The sequence below is a fragment of the Arachis ipaensis genome, chromosome B03 (genome assembly GCF_000816755.2).
Source record: "Arachis ipaensis cultivar K30076 chromosome B03, Araip1.1, whole genome shotgun sequence".
NCBI lineage: Eukaryota > Viridiplantae > Streptophyta > Magnoliopsida > Fabales > Fabaceae > Arachis > Arachis ipaensis.
In genome coordinates this window covers 112,148,360-112,166,550 of record NC_029787.2, presented here as the reverse complement: position 1 = coordinate 112,166,550, position 18,191 = coordinate 112,148,360, and the positions used below count along the sequence as shown (strand labels likewise).

At 37.5% G+C, this 18,191-nt stretch overlaps 1 protein-coding gene across 1 annotated transcript; it reads right to left on the bottom strand.

Annotated features, from left to right (window-relative positions):
* LOC107630933 lies at positions 13,953-17,730 on the bottom strand. Its single transcript, XM_016334228.2, has 10 exons — positions 17,403-17,730; positions 17,235-17,317; positions 16,784-17,027; positions 15,869-16,597; positions 15,523-15,771; positions 15,263-15,426; positions 15,077-15,150; positions 14,844-14,991; positions 14,591-14,740; positions 13,953-14,509 (listed from the first exon to the last, which is right to left on the bottom strand). The coding sequence occupies exons 1-10, from the start codon at positions 17,590-17,592 to the stop codon at positions 14,270-14,272; spliced, it is 2,271 nt and encodes a 756-aa protein (XP_016189714.1). The 5' UTR covers positions 17,593-17,730; the 3' UTR covers positions 13,953-14,269.

Here is an 18,191-nt window from a genome sequence, read left to right as displayed (position 1 = left end):
GACCTTCCCCAACAACGGCAACAGCAGCGGCATCACACACCATGATTACCCCTCTTCCCGATGACAAGCTCCGTCGCATTCTCCTTCCCTCTCTCTCTCTCTCTCTCTCTCTCTCTCTCTCTCTCTTACCAGCAGCGGCGCTAGCAAAGAACGGCTCTGACGGCGGCACACAGCTCGACACTGACCTCCTTCCCCAGCAATGGCAGCAGCAGCAACAGCACACCACCGATACCCCTCTTCTCGGTGACGAGTTCTGTCGCGTTCTCCTTTCCCTTTCGTGAAGTCTCTCTCTTTCTCTTTGACCTCCTTGGCGGCACAGTAGTTCGACGACGGCGAGGCTGGCTTCGACAACGGCAGCTAGGGCTCCGGCAGTGACGGCGACGGAACCTCCCTCCTCTGTTCATCGCGCCTCTCTCTCTCTTTTGTGTGTTCTATTTTCTCTACTCGGTTTCCCCTCAGCGACAGTGACGGTCCTCCACGCATAGCCACGATGATGTCAGCGACGGCGGCATGGCCATCACCAGCGTCATCCTCCTTCCCCTCTCTTCTTCCTTTCTTCTCCCTCTCTATTTTTCCTCTCTCTTTTTTTCTTTCATTCTCAGCCCCGTGTGTGTGTGTGTGTGTGTCAGGAGAGGGTTAATATGGATAAAATTAGGGTTAGGTTTGGAAAAAAAAGGGCAATGTAGGAATTTTGATAAAATTAGAGAGTAGGATAGGAAATCGGAGGGAGTGTATATTGCCTTGCCTGCGATGGACTTGAGGTCGTAGTTGGAGGAGGAGCTGTGCTTGAAGGTCCTATCCACAGAAGTTGTGATGATGGAGGATTCAGTTTCGGGGAGGAAGGCAGCAGCGGAGGGGGTGGTGACGATGACAACGGCGGTGGAGGCTGGGAGAATTGACCGAACTTGAGAGCCTCTTTGCCGTAGAGATCGTAGATCTGACGCTTCTGAGGGTCAATGAGAATATTATGGTGGTAGTTGGGGAGGAGAGTGGTGGTAGAGTTTGGGATTGGAGGAGCTGAGAATATTGAGAGAGAGAGAGAGAGAGAGAGAGAGAGAGAGAGAGGAGACGATGATAGTAGTGGTGGAGAGAAGGTAATTTGGAGTTTTTAGGTGATTTTTTAGTGTTTGGATAATTTCGTTATACGGAACCTATGTTTCATGGGTATAATTGTAATTTTCTTTTTTTCATGACTAGATTTGTCATCGTTTAAGACTTTCGTGAGTAGAAATGGTAGTTTACTCTTATAATTTAAAGGTTTAATTATTCTGTTAGTCCTTATAATTTCACCAAATTTTCAATTAGGTCTTTATATTTTTTTTCTTTTATTTTGTAATTAATAAATCTTTATTAGTGTAAAAAATGTTAGAATTAACTGAATATTTCTCTACAAATTAAAAATATTTATAATTAAAAATGAAAAGTTATAGGAAAAATTATTATAAAGAACTGTTAGAAAGATTTAATTATTAAAAAGGACCTTTAATATTAAAATTATTTAGAAGGACTAATTTTATAATATTTAAAAAAAGGACCAAATCTTTTTTGTGAAGAGACAAATATATTTTTAGATTATTTTTTTCATTTATCTCTTTTTTTGTAAACATTTTTTTTTCTAATTATCTATCATACTCAAATCCTTATTTTTTATCTATAACTCATAGAGACATTTGTTACTTCCAATCACAAAATGTAAGACCTGAAAGTACCTAGCAGTATACTAATGTCTTACTATTATCATATATAGAGTAGTCAACAATGAACATCAAGGGTTAGCCCTTGAATCAAATGCAATAATCGGTACTGATCTAATTGGTCTCGTGAAATATTTGTATACCTTCGTGATAGACACCTGGCAGGTAAGTTAATTTTCTAATGCTGCATTTGGTATACCTTGCAAAAATATTGCTATCGAGTAAACCTCTATTACCCCTCAGGACTTGCTTGCTTTCGAGGAATCTAGAAACATTAAAATCTAAAAACAAATTTTTTTTTGAAAGGAAAAGCTCAACACAACAAGTGGAGCACAAGACAACAAACAGAAAATCACTGTCAAAAGAATAAAGCAAACTCAAGTAACACTAATAGATATCCCCTGTCACCTTCGGCAATGCCATCAACAACAGAAGAGATCCACACCTAATCACTCCTTATAGTTCATGAAGGACTGCTGGATAACCTCTTCAACCCCTTTTCCTTTATTCTGAAAAATCCTTTTATTCCTCTCTAGCCAAATATTCCAGATAATCGCACAGAAACATACCATCCACCTCTTGCGCTCCTGCTTACTAGTTGAAAGCTCAGTCCAACTTTGAAAATGTTCCTTTAGCGTCTCTAGGCACGACCATTGCCTTTCAACAAAGGACAGCCAAGCACACCAAACCTGCCAAGAAAAATCACAACCAAGAAACAAGTGGTGACCATATTCAACACCTTGGTTACATAACACACATGTCACATCTTCCTGATTAACCACTCCCAACCGACTCAGCCTCTCTTTCGTATTGACCCTTCCAATCAAAACGAACTAAACAAACAATTCAACTCTTGGCAGGACTAGACCTTTCCAAACTGTCTTAGTAAAACTGTAACTTGCTATATCTTCTGGAAGCCTTTCCACCTGCATAAAGGAGTTAGTAGAAAATACACCTTATTTATCAAATTTTCACACAACTCTATCCTCTCTGCCATATGCAAGTTTAACAACTCTTAAAGTTTCATGCATCTGGTTCACTAGGTCCAACTCCCATTGAAAAAGCTCTCGTCTCCAATGGAAGTTCCATCTCCACTCTAACCCGTCCCAGAACCAACAATCCCCTATAACGGATCTTGTTTGGTTTGAAACTGAGAATAGCCTCGGAAATAAGTCTTTCAGGGCCCCTCTACGTAACCATACATCCTCCCAAAACTGAGTTTCTCTCCCATCACCAATCTCCATAGACAACCCATTAATCATCTTCTGTCTTAGTTGTTGATCCTTGAACTGTATTTGGCAGATATCCTTCCATGCCCCCCCCCCCGAGTAGGTAACATTTGGGATGACAGCATCACATTAGAACTCAGATTATTACAAGAGCACACCACCTTCTTCCATAAGGGGCAATCCTCCTTCGAAAACCGTCACCACCACTTAAAAAGAAGGGCTGTGTTACGTACCATAGCATCCCCAACCCCTAAACCGCCAAGTTTTTTGGGAGCCTGCACCACCTTCCACCTAACCATTTCCATACCATTCCTTCCATCCTCATTACTCCAAAGATTTAATAAGCACCAGTTTACTAGCTCTATTGAGAATTTTGGCTTTCCAGATGCTCAACTTCTCCTCCACTTTTTCTATATTGGGCTTCCAAGTCTTCACCAATCTCGAGTTCGCTCCTAGCGGGATCCCCAAGTATTTCACCAGCAGAGAGGTAATCTTACAACCTAACACTCTAGACATACGCTGCACCCACTGATCATCACAATTAATAGGAATCAAGCTAGACTTATCAAAATTAATACTCAGTCCCGACATGAGCTCTAAACAATGAAAGATCCTCTTGTAATTCTTAATGGTCTCTTCATCAGGGAGACAAAACAAGATAGTATCGTCCGTAAATTGAAGATGTGACAGCTCGACCTGATCTCTACCTACCAGTAACGACAAAATACGCCCATTTCTCACTGCCTCCCCAAGCATCCTGTGTAGCACGCCAACGACAAGTACAAACAGAAATGGGGACAGTGGATCACCCTGTCGCAAAACCCTTTTCATCTTAAAAGGCTTAGATGGCGAACCGCAAATTTAAAAGAAACATATTACTCAATAGCAATGTTTCTGCAAGGGTATACCAAATGTAGCATTGGAAAATCAACTTACCTGCCAGGAGTCGGGTGTCTATCACAATGGTATACAAATATTTCACGTCAGAGACCAATTAGATCAGCACCGATTATTGCATTTGATTCAAGGGCTAAACCTTGAATAATTGAAGAGAGAGATCTCGAAACAATTTTCACAAGTTTTGAATGAATTATTTGATACTCATTGTTGACTACTCTATATATGATAATAGTAAGACATTAGTATACTCCCACGTCTTATGTTTTGTGATTGGCAGTAACAAATATCTCTATGAGTTATAGATGAAGAATAAAAATTTGAGTATGATAGATAATTAGAAAAAAATATGTTTAAGAAAAAGAAATAAATAAATAATCTAAGGATATATTTGTCTCTTCACAAAAAAGATTTGGTCCTTTTTTTTAAATATTATAAAATTAGTCCTTCTAAATAATTTTAATATTAAAGGTCTTTTTTAATAATTAAATCTTTCTATCGGTCCTTTGTAAAAATTTTCCCAAAGTCACATTACGCGTGTTTGGTACCATTTTTGAAAAACGCTTTTAATTTTTCGAGAAGTTAATTGAAAGCTTTTGAAGAAGTAAAAAAATATGACTTCTTCCTTCTCAAAAGTTATTTTATCACTCCTACTAAAATGAAAATTTTGGATTTCAAAATAAAATAGACTATTGCGCTGCTATTTTTTGTTTCTGCTGTAAATATTGGCCCTCCACCTAGGGCTGGCAATTCATATCGTCCAACCCGTTCGGGTAGGGTAGGTTACCCGACCCGCTGCGGGTAGGGTAGGGTACGGTCCGGGTATGCCTGCGGGTAGGGTAGGGTACGAGTTTAGGGTAAACCCGTACCCTACCCTACCCGCACCTCATATATAAGACATATTTTATAAAAATTAGGTATATAGTGAAGGAAGTGAGAGTTGAACCTACAACCTCCCTTATGTAATGACTTACAATAAATGAACAACCACTAAATTAGTTAGTGAATTTAATAATTTAGAGTATTAGTTTTTTATTTTTTTATGTTATTAATATGTATAAAATTCGAAATGATTGAGTTTTATATTTACTGCGGGTAGGGTAGGGTAGGGTAGAGTTTAGAATTTTAGGGTGCGGGTAGGGTTAGGGTTGAGAGATTTTCAACCCGCGAATAGGGTAGGGTAGAGTTTTAATAAAATTTTCAACCCGCGGGTAGGGTTAGGGTAGGGTCCAAACCCTACCCTACCCTACCTATTGCCAGCCCTACCTCCACCACTATTTTCACGCAATGTTCTATCTGCTAGAAGTACTGGCCTTCCACCATTTTTTCTCAATAGGGTCATTTTCTTATTTTGTAATATCTCTCCACTTTTTTATATATCTCTTCATGTACGAAATGTTTGTTTAATTTTTTTTATGTTCTTCCTCAACAAATTCATGAAAGTGGCAAGTCCGAAAAAAAAAATTAAAATTGATTGGAATGAAGGATAAACCACTATTTCATGGTTTATCTTGTTCTCAATTGAGTGGTTTTTATCAGCTCTTTACCCACTTATTCATACTATTTGCATGATTTTACTTTTTCCTTCCTGATTTTGTGCTATGATTGAAACCATGCTTCTTTGGCCTTATATTTGGTAATATTAATCCTCTCTTATTATCATTCGATGCCGTGATATGTGCGTTAAGTGATTTTAGGGATTACAGGGCAGGAATGACTTAGAGGATGGAAAGGAAGCATACAAAAATGGAAGGAATACAATAAGTTGAAGAAATTGCTAAACTGTCCAGCCTGACCTCTTCGCACTCAAACGGTCATAAATTGAGCTACAGAGGTTCAAATGACGCGGTTCTAGTTGCGTTGAAAAGCTAACATCTGGGGCTTCGATTTGATATATAATTTGCTATAGTGGTCGTACATCTAGAAGATGCGAATGCGTGCTCCACGCGGACGCGTCGCAGTGATGAAAATCAGCGTGGCAGATTTCGCCCCCAGCGATTTTTAGGCTGTTTCTGGCTCAGTTTTCGGCCCAGAAAATACAGATTAGAGGCTATAAAGCAGAAGAATCCATTCATTCATAGGAGGACTTGGATATTCACATAATTTTAGGTTTTAGATGTAGTTTTAGAGAGAGAGGTTCTCTCCTCTCTCTTAGGATTTAGGATTAGGATTTCTCTTAGGATTAGGATTTCATCTTCTTCTCAATTTTCAGGTTCAATGTTCTTTTAATTTAAGATTCTTACATTCTTCATTTATTCCATAATATTTTTCCATTTAAATCTATTATTTGTTTAATTATTTTCAATTAAATTTTAATTACCATGTTCCCTTTTTACTTCTTTTATGATTTATGAAAATGGCATTCATATTAACTGAGTAGACTCCCAACTTGATTTTGGAGTTGATTATTATTTGAAGACCCTTGAGTTGGAATACTCAAGAATTAATTGGTAATTGGAAGTTGTTGGCTAGCACTCTAGTTACTACGCTAATCCTTCCCAAGGGAGAGGATTAGGACTTGTGAACAGAAGTTGGCTCCCAACTTAATTTTCCTTTATTTAGTAAAGGATAACCAAGTAGAAACAATAACCTATTACTGTTAATCTTGAGAAATCCAACAAGGATAGAACTTCCGATTAATCTTCTCCGGGTCAAGGCTTTTAATTTAATTACATTAAATCTCTTATTTATTTTTATTACTTTAATTTATAATTATATCTGTGCCCATTGCCCAAACTCCAAAACTCCCAATTTACAAGACTCAACCAATAATAAGAACACCTCCCTGCAATTCCTTGAGAGACGACCCAAGGTTTAAATACTTCGATTATCAATTTATTTAGGGGTTTGTTACTTGTGACAACCAAAACTTTTGTACGAAGGAAATTCTTGTCGGTCTAGAAGCTATACTTACAACGCGATTATATTTTTGTGAAAATTCTAGATCGCGCAAAAATTTTGTTCGTCAAAATGGCACCGTTGCCGGAGAATTGCAAAGTGTGCCTTATTATTGGTTATTGTAAATATTTTATTTTTGTTTTTAATTTTTATTAGTTGCTATGAGTTCTCACCCCCATCGCTTTGAGTTTGGTTCCAATGTTGTTGCAAGGAATGAAAATTATAACAGGAACATGCATCAAGGTCAAAGCAATCAGAGATGGAAGGAGCCACAACACCTTCCACAGTACCACAGACAAAGACCATTCCACAATGCATGCCGACACAATAGCTATGGTGGACCCTTTCGTGACAACCATCACCCACCAATTTACTACAGCCAAGAGCCATTCCGAGGTGCATACCAAGATGATGGATATGATGGACCCCCTTGTAGTTACCAACAAGGCCCACCATATGATTATGAACCGCCTCCTCAACACAACTCTGAACCACCATACTCACAAGCCCCCTACTACCAAACATCATCACATGATTCTAACCTTTATCTACCATATCAACCACCCTATGAGCCATATGAGCCATACATAGATCCACCCCAATTCCAACCCAGTTACACCCAAGGGCCACCACCTCCATATACACCATATCCATATCCATCAATCCAAGAGCCTTATAATCCTACTTATGATATTCGAGCAGGACAAGAGTCAAGGGATCGTCTCAAGGAAACAACGGATCGATTTCAAGCAACCTTGCGTCAATTGGACCGAGCGATAAACCAAACAGCACCCGAAGCTTTTATGGCTAAGGAATCTCAATTTGAGAGCAAGGAATTGAAGTGTGTTGTTCAACAAGTGGAAAAGATGGAGAGTGATGAACCACCCTCTTATCATGAACCTTTCCTCCCAAATAATGAGCCTTCACATCCACCTCAACCTTCAATGCATGATACTATTGGTGTTCTTCTTCAAGGGAAAAGAGAGATGAAACGGGGAGTACTAGAATTCGCGACTGCCTTTACCGAGGTAGTAAATCGATTAGCTTCCCAACATCTGAGCACTCCAAGTACTCCCATGGCTACATGTGGAGAATCTAAAGAAGAGCGTAGCATGAAAGAGACACTAGAAACTCCAGTGGACAACGAGGAATATGGCTTTGTATTGGAACAAGTGGAGGAAGCCATAACAGTTGCAGAGGAAGAAGTGGTTGAAGATTTAGGAGATGCTGAACCTCCGTGGGAATCTAGAATTGTAGAGTACCCCTCCAATAAGATTGAAATTGATGTCAAGAAGGCCAGTGCACAACCTCCATGGCATATTCCTTATGAAGACTTGGATGAGATAGATCAAGAAGTAAGTTTCCTTGGTGATAAGAATCATGTATCAAGTCCTCCTAGTGATAAATCTACATCCGCAAACGAACTCCTTGAGTATGAAGACTCTTCTCTGATTGAGTCTGCAAATGATGTGGAAGTAAAAGCCCTTCGAAAAGGATAGACGGGAGTTGAGTACGCTTTGTCAAGAACATTGGAGACTTCTCCACCTAGGTTGTCGTCTACTCCTTCACTTGAGTGGATAAAACTTATCTCTGTTCGTCTTCCTATCCCACTTGAGTATGGTATTCTTGAAACGGACGGCCAACTTAGGAACCTTTGTGGCATTAAGCGTAAGAAAAGAATGTTTAATGGTTAGAGTTGCAAATCAAGGCTTATCAAGGTTGATACTTCAAGAGAAAGATGTAAGGGCTCAACTGGTGATAATTTGGTTAGATCTAACAGAAGAGTTTGGTACTCCGTAGAGAATTCAGAGTGCTTGCCACCTGTATGGAACCATGATGATCAACTTGAAGACGGGTGCAGAAACAAGATTTGGGATCCAGGCATATATGAGGATCAAATTTGGGAGCTCAAAACTTGTGACAAACTCCATCAAAGCTTGAGAAATTTACTTGGTATTGATAGAGCTTATTGGAAGTCCAAACATTGGTGGAAGTTTCAGGATGAGTTCAAGCACAAGCCGCCATGATAAGGAGCTCACCAAATGTCCAACTTAAGGACTTTAACTAAAAGTGCTAGGTGGGAGACAACCCACCATGGTATGATCGTTCCTTTTCAATTTTAATTTTATTTCGTTTTGTTTGTCTTAAAGTTTTATTTTATTCTATTGAACCTGGAATTATTCATAACCTCCATATCAGCATTTGCATTCTGCATTCTGCATGTTGCATACTGCATAAAAAAAAACACGCACGTGACGCGTAAGCGTCGCTGACGCGTCCGCGTCACCAGTGCGTTTTGAAGAAAAGAGAATTGGACAAAGAGTCACACGAAAGCGTGGATGGAGGCATGCCTTAGGCACAAATATCCCCACGCATCCGCGTTCCCCACGCGGCCGCGTCATGTGGAAAATAAGCCTCCCACCGTCCGCGTCACGCACATGAACGCGTGCCCCTAAAATTCGATGTAAAGGAGGTGTATGGCAGTAAGTTATGATGGAGTGGGGCTGGAACCATGCTAGAAGCACAAGCCCTACCACGCGAACGCGTGCCCTACGCGTCCACGTCATTTTTAAAAGAAAGGCCATTCACGCGATCGCGTCAACCACGCGATCACGTCACCCCAGATTTTTGGCAATAATAGTTTAAAACAGAGAGTTGCGCGAACGCACAGCTGCGCTCGCGCCAATCGCACAAATCAGGCCACGCGATCGCGTCACCCATGCGTCCGCGTCACCTGTACTTAGCGCCCATCACGCGATCGCGTGACCCACGCGTCCGCGTCGCCTGCGCCGCACAGCTTATCCAGATCAGCGCCAAATATCTTATCTTTTCTTTTCTAATCCTAATTTCTTCTATCTTTTCTTCTTTCTTCTTTCTTTCTTACTTCTTCTTCATCTCTTTAACTTCTCATCCCTCTTCACTTCCATTCTATTTTATTTATTTGCATACTTTCATTCATTGCATTTTAATTTTGTGCATATTTTTATTTTCTTTTCTAAATTTACTATTTTTTCATTGGTGTTAAATTTTCTTATTCAACTGTTACATCTTTTCTTGAATTATTTTGGTGTTTAGTGACTTGCTTTACACTGTTGGGTAATATTTTATACTGTCTTTCATTACCTACTCTTCCCCTTTGTTGCAAATTTTTTGCAACATTGATATGCCATTTGCTTCCACTGTTTTCTCAATTGCATGTTGTAGCTACCATGTAATTGTGATCCTCATTATTTGGCATTAACCCAGTCATATTTTATTTGTTTTTATCCTTCTTTCTGGGTTACTTTTCTTCTTTTTCTCTACTTTCAGGCTAGCCACCGAGAAAGAGAAAGGAAAAACTTCTAAATGGGGAGACAAACAAGTCCATCAGCACAATCTTTAGAGAAAAGCATTAGTTGAAGCAACCCTTCCACTTGCACATCTTAGCATGCACCGAGGACAGTGCAACCTTTAAGTGTGGGAGGTCGATACCGATCTCAATGGGTTAGTTATTTTCTTCCAACACCAATGTCTTATTTTTTTTATTAGTTCATTGTTGCATCTGCATATTTGATTACATGTTTTCTTGATTTTACGCATTTAGTTACTACTTGGTTGAAGTAAAATTTTCTTTTTCAAGAAATTTTTATAGTATTTCACTAATTTAAATTAAAAAAATTTTCTGTTAAAGCTTGTTTGAAGTTGTATTTGGAACATAGTTTAAAAAGCTAAGAACACACAACCTGTGAGATTTTGAGCTTATTTATATGGTTACATTATTTAACCATAAATTTTTATTCTTGTGTGTTTTCTTCTCTATGATTGCAATCTATGCTTTGTTCCATTCTATATGTCCACTATTTAGTGTATTTACATGCCTGCATATGATTGAGGCCATTATTTGTTATTAGCTCACTTATCACAAATAAGCCTACCTTTTACATCACCCTTGTTAGCCACCTTGAGCCTTTTTATCCCCATTTATTCTGTTCTATAACCACATCACTAGCCTTAAGCAGAAAAATAATTAAATATCACAATTGAATCTTTGGTTAGTTTAAGATAGGGATTATGTAACAATTAAGTGTGGGAACATGGGTTAATAAGGGAATGTGTTATGTTTTTACTTTGATAAAATATTGAGAATTTAGGTACCTACTCATGTGAGACTAGAAAAATTAAAAATCTATGTGCATTGATAAGTTATGTTTATTTTTCTATTTAAAAAAATAAAAATAAAAAAAAGAAAAAAATCCAAAAAAAAATATTCAATAAGTAAATAAATAAGGGGACAAAATTACCCCAATGTTAAGTTAATGAAAAATCAATGCATATGTGATAAAATTAAAATAAAGGTTGATGCATGAGTATGTAATGCAAAAGTGGGAATTTTGGGTAGCTAGGCATGAATTTAGAAGTATATAGAGTGTGTGTATAGGTGAGAGCTTAGGTTAGTCAAAGATTCATATTATAGCTCACTTGGCTATACATATATCCTCACCTTTACCTTAGCCCCATTACAACCTTGAAAAGACCTCATGATGTTTGCATTGGTACACTAAATTTTTGTTGATTGGTTAGATGAAGAACAAAGTTTAGAAAGCATGATTAGAGAAGAGTAGAGTGATTAACCCTAGACACTTAAGATATTAGAGTGATATACACTACCAGTGAGGGTTCAATGCTTGATTCTATGTTCCCTGCTTTCATTAGCTGTCTTCTTACAAGTTTACTTGTCTTTTATTGTATGATTTGAATTAGTGAAATCTGATTTATGTTTGTCTTGAAGAACTTATTTACTTTTAACCAAGTAGGTAGAAACATTTTGTATGTAGTTGCATTCATATAGATAGGTTGCATTTCATACATTCTACCATTCCTCTTCACTCCTTTATAGCTTCTCTTGAGCTTAGCATGAGGACATGCTAATGTTTAAGTGTGGGGAGGTTGATAAACCACTATTTCATAGTTTATCTTGTGCTCAATTGAGTGATTTTTATCAACTCTTTACCCACTTATTCATACTATTTGCATGGTTTTACTTTTTCCTTCCTGATTTTGTGCTATGATTGAAACCATGCTTCTTTGGCCTTATATTTGCTAATATTAATCCTCTCTTATTACAATTCGATGCCGTGATATGTGCGTTAAGTAATTTCAGGGATTACAGGGCAGGAATGACTTAGAGGATGGAAAGGAAGCATACAAAAATGGAAGGAATACAATAAGTTGAAGAAATTGCTAAGCTGTCCAGTCTGACCTCTTCGCACTCACACGGTCATAAATTGAGCTACAGAGGTCCAAATGATACGGTTTCAGTTGCGTTGGAAAGATAACGTATGGGGCTTCGATTTGATATATAATTTGCTATAGTGGCCGTACATCTAGGCGATGCGAATGCGTGTTCCACGCGGACGAGAGGCAGTGATGAAAATTAGCGTGAGATTTCGCCCCCAACGATTTCTGGGCTGTTTCTGGCTCAGTTTTCGGCCCAGAAAATACAGATTAGAGGCTATAAAGCAGGAGAATCCATTCATTCATAGGAGGACTTGGATATTCACATAATTTTAGGTTTTAGATGTAGTTTTAAAGAGAGAGGTTCTCTCCTCTCTCTTAGGATTTAGGATTAGGATTTCTCTTAGGATTAGGATTTCATCTTCTTCTCAATTTCCAGGTTCAATGTTCTTTTAATTTAAGATTCTTATATTCTATATTTATTCCATAATATTTTTCTATTTAAATCTATTATTTGTTTAATTATTTCCAATTGAATTTTAATTACCATGTTTCCTTTTTACTTCTTTTATGATTTATGAAAATGCCATTCATATTAATTGAGTAGACTCCCAACTTGATTTTGGAGTTGATTATTATTTGAAGACCCTTGAGTTGGAATACTCAAGAATTAATTGGTAATTGGAAGTTGTTGGCTAGCACTCTAGTTACTACGCTAATCCTTCCCTTGTGAACAGAAGTTGGCTCCCAACTTAATTTTCCTTTATTTAGTAAAGGATAACCAAGTAGAAACAACAACCTATTACTGTTAATCTTGAGAAATCCAACAAGGATAGAACTTCCGATTAATCTTCTCCGGGTCAAGGCTTTTAATTTAATTACATAAAATCTCTTATTTATTTTTATTGCTTTAATTTATAATTATATCTGTGCCCATTGTCCAAACTCCAGAACCCCCAATTTATAAGACTCATAACCAATAATAAGAACACCTCCCTGCAATTCCTTTAGAGACGACCCGAGGTTTAAATACTTCGGTTATCAATTTATTTAGGGGTTTGTTACTTGTGACAACCAAAACTTTTGTACGAAAGGAATTCTTGTCGGTCTAGAAGCTATACTTACAACGCGATTATATTTTTATGAAAATTCTGCATCGCGCGAGAATTTCGTTCGTCAATGAACAAAATATATTATATTCATAAAAATATATAAAGAAGAGATGGTGACTGGAAATAGACCTATAATACATTTTAACAAAGCTGGTTGGATAAATTTAAAAATAAAGTTCTTGAAAGAGTCCGGTTTGAATTATGAGTATAAACAATTTAAAAACAAGTGGGATTAGGTTATGTAAAATCAACATTCAATATTAAAAGGTATTTGTTATCGTCGTTATTTTAATATCCATTTTCTTTGGATAAAAAAAAATTCTATTCTTTGAGTAATTTATCCAAACCCTATGACTTTAAAATAAGTACTTCTATAACTAAAAATCCAAACAGAAAATAAAAATTCAAACAGAAAATAACTTATTCATAAGTTGCTATTAATAAAAGTCATTACATTTTAATTTTTTTTTTCAAAAGAATTTATTTAAAAGTTTATCCAAATTGAGAGAAATTGAATTGATGGCTAAATAATAGTAAAAAATAATAAATTCTGATAACTGCCTAATATTTCTCTTAAAAAATTAATTTTGGATATTTGAGATATATTAGATAGTTATTTATTTATATTTGTATTATATTTGAATGAGTACTAATTATTTTTTATTAAAAATTAGTTTTAATAATTTTTATTTGTAATTAAAAGTATTAAATTTAAAAAACTTAAAAATAAATTTTAAACCATTAATTGAATCAATTTACCAGTATCTTTGGTAAAAAACAATCACCCTAACAAATAGTCAAATACCTAATTAGAATTGTGAATAAAATTTTATCTATATTATTAGGTGGAGGGAACAATGATTTTGATTTTATTTTTTCATTCAAGGATAGGAGTTGCACGTGAGACGTAACGACAATCAGGTGGACCATGAATATCATAGGCTCAGAGCATTAGAGCAAGAAGATATAGAATCTTTAAGGAGAAGTACTTACGGCTGGTGGTTCGAGTCAAATCTATACACTTGATGCTGAAAAAAGCTCAAATGACATTAAGTGCGAGGAAGCTGACTACAACCATATCGTGGAAAATATGAACAGAGACCTAAACCCCAAAACTTTTGGGATTACTCTTCCTAAGAGCCAACCTGCATTATTGCTGCAGAATTTGGAAAGCTAACCTAAGAAAACACATAATATAGACATCTGTCAGTACTGCGACGACATTCTAGGCAAAACTTGACGAGCGACTACATCTTCTCCTAAAATAGTCTTCAGTTGATATAAACTGCTCAGTGCTACTAATTGAATCTGTATCATCCTCTATGTCCAGCAAAGCAAGGCTTAGATGCGACTGAATATCAATTGAAACTGGCTCCCCATCTAATCTGTCAAGCTCCTCCGATGCATTAACTTCTTGTTCTGCCCATCTTATCACTTCTTCAACACCTTGTAGGAGCTTCAATATCTGTAATTAAGGAAACATACATGAAAATATTTAAAACAAAAGGCAGGGTAAGTAGAGAAAACCTGAGCAGGCAAGACTTACAAGGCTGATATGAGGCCGCCATCTAAAAGATCGTCTAATGCAAAGAGTCGCAGCTAGAACCATTCTTTGAATGTGACAATGGTTGTAATCACTACCTAGACTTGGATCAAGTAACTCAGAAAGCTTTCCTTCCTTCAAAATTGGCGTTGCCTGCATATTGTCATCAACCACAACGATTTCCAAATATTAGGACCCGTGTCTCATGGGATGCATGTGTAGATGCTGAAAATAGAACATGGAAAAACGAACGTACCCACGTAACAAGGCTCTGTTGGACCTTAGGACATACATTATTAATTGGCTTCTTACTTGAGAGAAGCTCAAGAAGTACAACACCAAAAGCATATACATCAATTTTGTCAGTCACTTTACCATGCATAAAATACTCAGGAGCTAAGTATCTGCCAGAGAAAAGTGAAAATATTCAGGGACAGTCAACACTATAGGTAACAAAGCAAAAGAGGAACCAGAGGACTTGTTATGTACCCAAAAGTTCCAGCTACATCAGTACTTGTATGGGATGAAGAAGCACCCCAACTAGCCAGTCCGAAATCTGACAGCTGAACAGATAAACTAGTTGCTTAGGGATGTGGAAAATTGAGACCAAGTGGGAGAAGATTCTGAAAGTAGAAAAAATTAATGAAGCATGGGAACAAAAATAAGTTCAAATACCTGAGGCTCAAAATCATCTGAAAGAAGGATATTAGAAGATTTTACATCCCTATGGATCACAGGATGTGCAGATCGATTATGCAGATAGTTTAATGCCTCAGCTACACCCACAGCTACCTTGTACCTCTCTTGCCAACCAAATGCACTGCAATCATTCTTGTTGCCTTTACCAGAAAACACAAGGAAGAAATGCAAATTAGAGGGGTGCAAAAAAATAGATTAAGGTAATCGCTAGAGGAAAAAGGCAAACAAGTATTTACCATAGAGGTTTTCTTCTAAGCTTCCCCTTGATAAAAGATCAGAAACCAGTAGTAAATTATTGCTGTGAATACAAAATCCAGATAGAGATATAATGTTCTTATGATGCAAAGTTGTGACGATCTCAATTTCCTTAACAAAATCTTTTATAGCATTTTCAGATGGCTTCAAAATTTTGATTGCCAATTCCTTGCCCTCTGCAAGACATCCTCTGTAAACATGACTACACCCACCTATTCCAACCAAATTTTCTGAAAATGTAATAAAGAGAACATATCAGAAGATATCACAAACAAGCAGCAGCAAGGGGGGAAAAGGCAAAAGGATATTAGACTGATTAATACAAACCACTCGAGAAGTTTGCTGTTGCGGATACAAGTTCTTGGAAACTATACAATTTGCAGGAAGATGAGTATTTCTCTTGTAAGGCCAACAATTCTTCAGGAGTGACACTGGAATGACAAAAAAGTGGAGAAGGAGTAGCAATATCATCCGATTCATATGGCACAATGGCACCACTCTCTGCATCTAGGTTGCAATCGCCAATAGGATCAATATTCTGTTCCTCATCAACATGGACTACAGCAGAAGGAGAGTTAGGTTGTTCTGATGCCAGGTGAAAAGAAGGGGTATTTTTCACCATAAATTTCTGCTTATTCCTTTTTGGCAGAAACACCTGGCGCAGTAGCAACCAACCATGTTTTAGACGGTCTGGTTTGACCACTGCATTCAAATAGCTACAAGCATCATCAGGCTTTTGAATTGGCACCAAAGCCAGTGAATTTTCCTGTCTCTGACTATCATTCAACCCTTCCTTAAGTAGAGCTGCAGAACTATCTGGTTTTGAACAGTCTGATTTGACCACCGGAATCGAATAATTAGAAGCATCATCAGGCTTTTGAATTGGCACCAAAGCCAGTGAATTTTCCTGTCTGTGACTATCAGCCAACCCCTCCTTATGTGTGGTTGTAGAACTATCTGGCAACACTAACAGCCGTACACAGCATTCATTGCTCTTCTGGCTTCTCTTTTTCGATAAAGATTTGCTTATGAAGGTGGGGCTTGCATTTGGTTTTACTGCCATGAAAGTTAAAAATAAATAAATCTATCAATAAAATTGCAGTCCACATTGACATCGAACTATTACACATCAAGACAAACACGCAATACAAGTAACATAACTAAAGTTAAACTAACAGAAACTGAAATAAAAGTGGCTTTGTACCGAGTGGATATAGAGCAAAGGGTACGAAAGATAAAAACCTTGATCACTACTCATAACAGTAGCTTCTCTGCGGAATGCAACTTTGCCACTATCAACAGCAAATACAGATACACACTTAGGTAATTTCTTTGCGCAGTATTTGGCAATGGCTGCCGAAGACCGGAGCGCGTAAAAGCTCTGAGAAGTTCCTAAAATAACCGTATCAGCACCAAGAGATTCCGCTTCCTGCACAAGCAGTTTCCGCGCCGATGTGCCTCTACACACTTTAAGCTTCAGCTCAACCTAGTCCCCCAAAAAAAAAATGACAATGAACTTAAAAGCGTTATGGACAACCTGAGGTTTTTCTGATTAATAAAAGTAACTAACAGGCAGTAGTTGTAACCGCTCATTTTCTTTCCCTCGTATTCTAGGCATTCCAGATAAACCGTTAAGAAAGTGCAAAAAAAATTAATTACTTAATTAAAATATAATATAAATGTTCAAGTGAACCTGCTTCAAGTGGCAGAAGCCTTCGTACACACCAAGAACTGAATCAAAAGCCTTCACAAGAGAGAGCATAGATGCAGCATTCTCTGCACAAAAGGAGAAAAAAATAAGCTACATTCTAGAAAGTTCCAGAAAGAATAGAAACTAGAGGGAGAGGAGCGAGAGAGGGACCTGAGGAGACGGCGTGAAGCGCAATGACGACGTCGCCGGGCTCGGCGACCTTGAGGAGCGTCCACGTCAGCAGCTCCCGGCTCCAGGGATCCAACTTCACACCAACGAGGAGATTCCGGCCACGGCCTCCGCCTCCGGCTCCGGTTCCTCCGCGCTGGGTGGCGGTGGCATTGTGGCCGGTGAACTTCATCGGCGTGAGAGTCCTCTCTCTCTTCTCTCCCACTCTGTGTCTGAGCACTTTATGTTCGTTGGGCGTTGCGAAAGCGAATCTTTGTGTCTCACTGGCCAACACACTCAGGGTAAATGTTACTCCGCTTCTCTCTTTCGCTCTCCACAGTGCGCCTTTCATCTTGACCGTTGCTTCTGTTGACTCCTATATATCTCTCTTACTTTTTCTTTCAGATCTTTATCCCTTTATAGATCTAGTCTACAGTTCACTTACTAGTGATAGGTCGAACCAAAACAGATGATACATTAATACTTAATCCAAGTTCTCAAAAATAAGTTTCCTTTTAACAATAATAATGATCTTGAGATTATGAGTTTGTTTGGTTAATTTTTAAGAAAAGATTTTTTTTAGTTATTTTTTTTAAAAGATTTTATGAAAAAATAAAAATAATTTTATGTTTGGATATTTTATGTAAAAATATTTTTTATTTATTAATTATGTTTGAGTATAATAATATAAAAATATTTTTTTATTTATTTATTACATGAAAATATCTTTTTTTTAAGAAAAAAAGATCTTTTAAAAAAAATGTAAATTATAGCTTCTCAAAAAAGATATTC

What these genes read in the sequence shown, in the direction of transcription:
- LOC107630933 (XM_016334228.2), bottom strand. Translation starts at nt 17,592, where the DNA reads ATGAAGTTCACCGGCCACAATGCCACCGCCACCCAGCGCGGAGGAACC. An exon ending in GCTTCTGCCACTTGAAGCAG is followed by an intron (nt 17,028 to 17,234) that starts GTTCACTTGAAC and finishes TTGGGGGACTAG; the next exon opens with GTTGAGCTGAAGCTTAAAGT. An exon ending in GATGTAGCTGGAACTTTTGG is followed by an intron (nt 14,992 to 15,076) that starts GTACATAACAAG and finishes TTTCTCTGGCAG; the next exon opens with ATACTTAGCTCCTGAGTATT.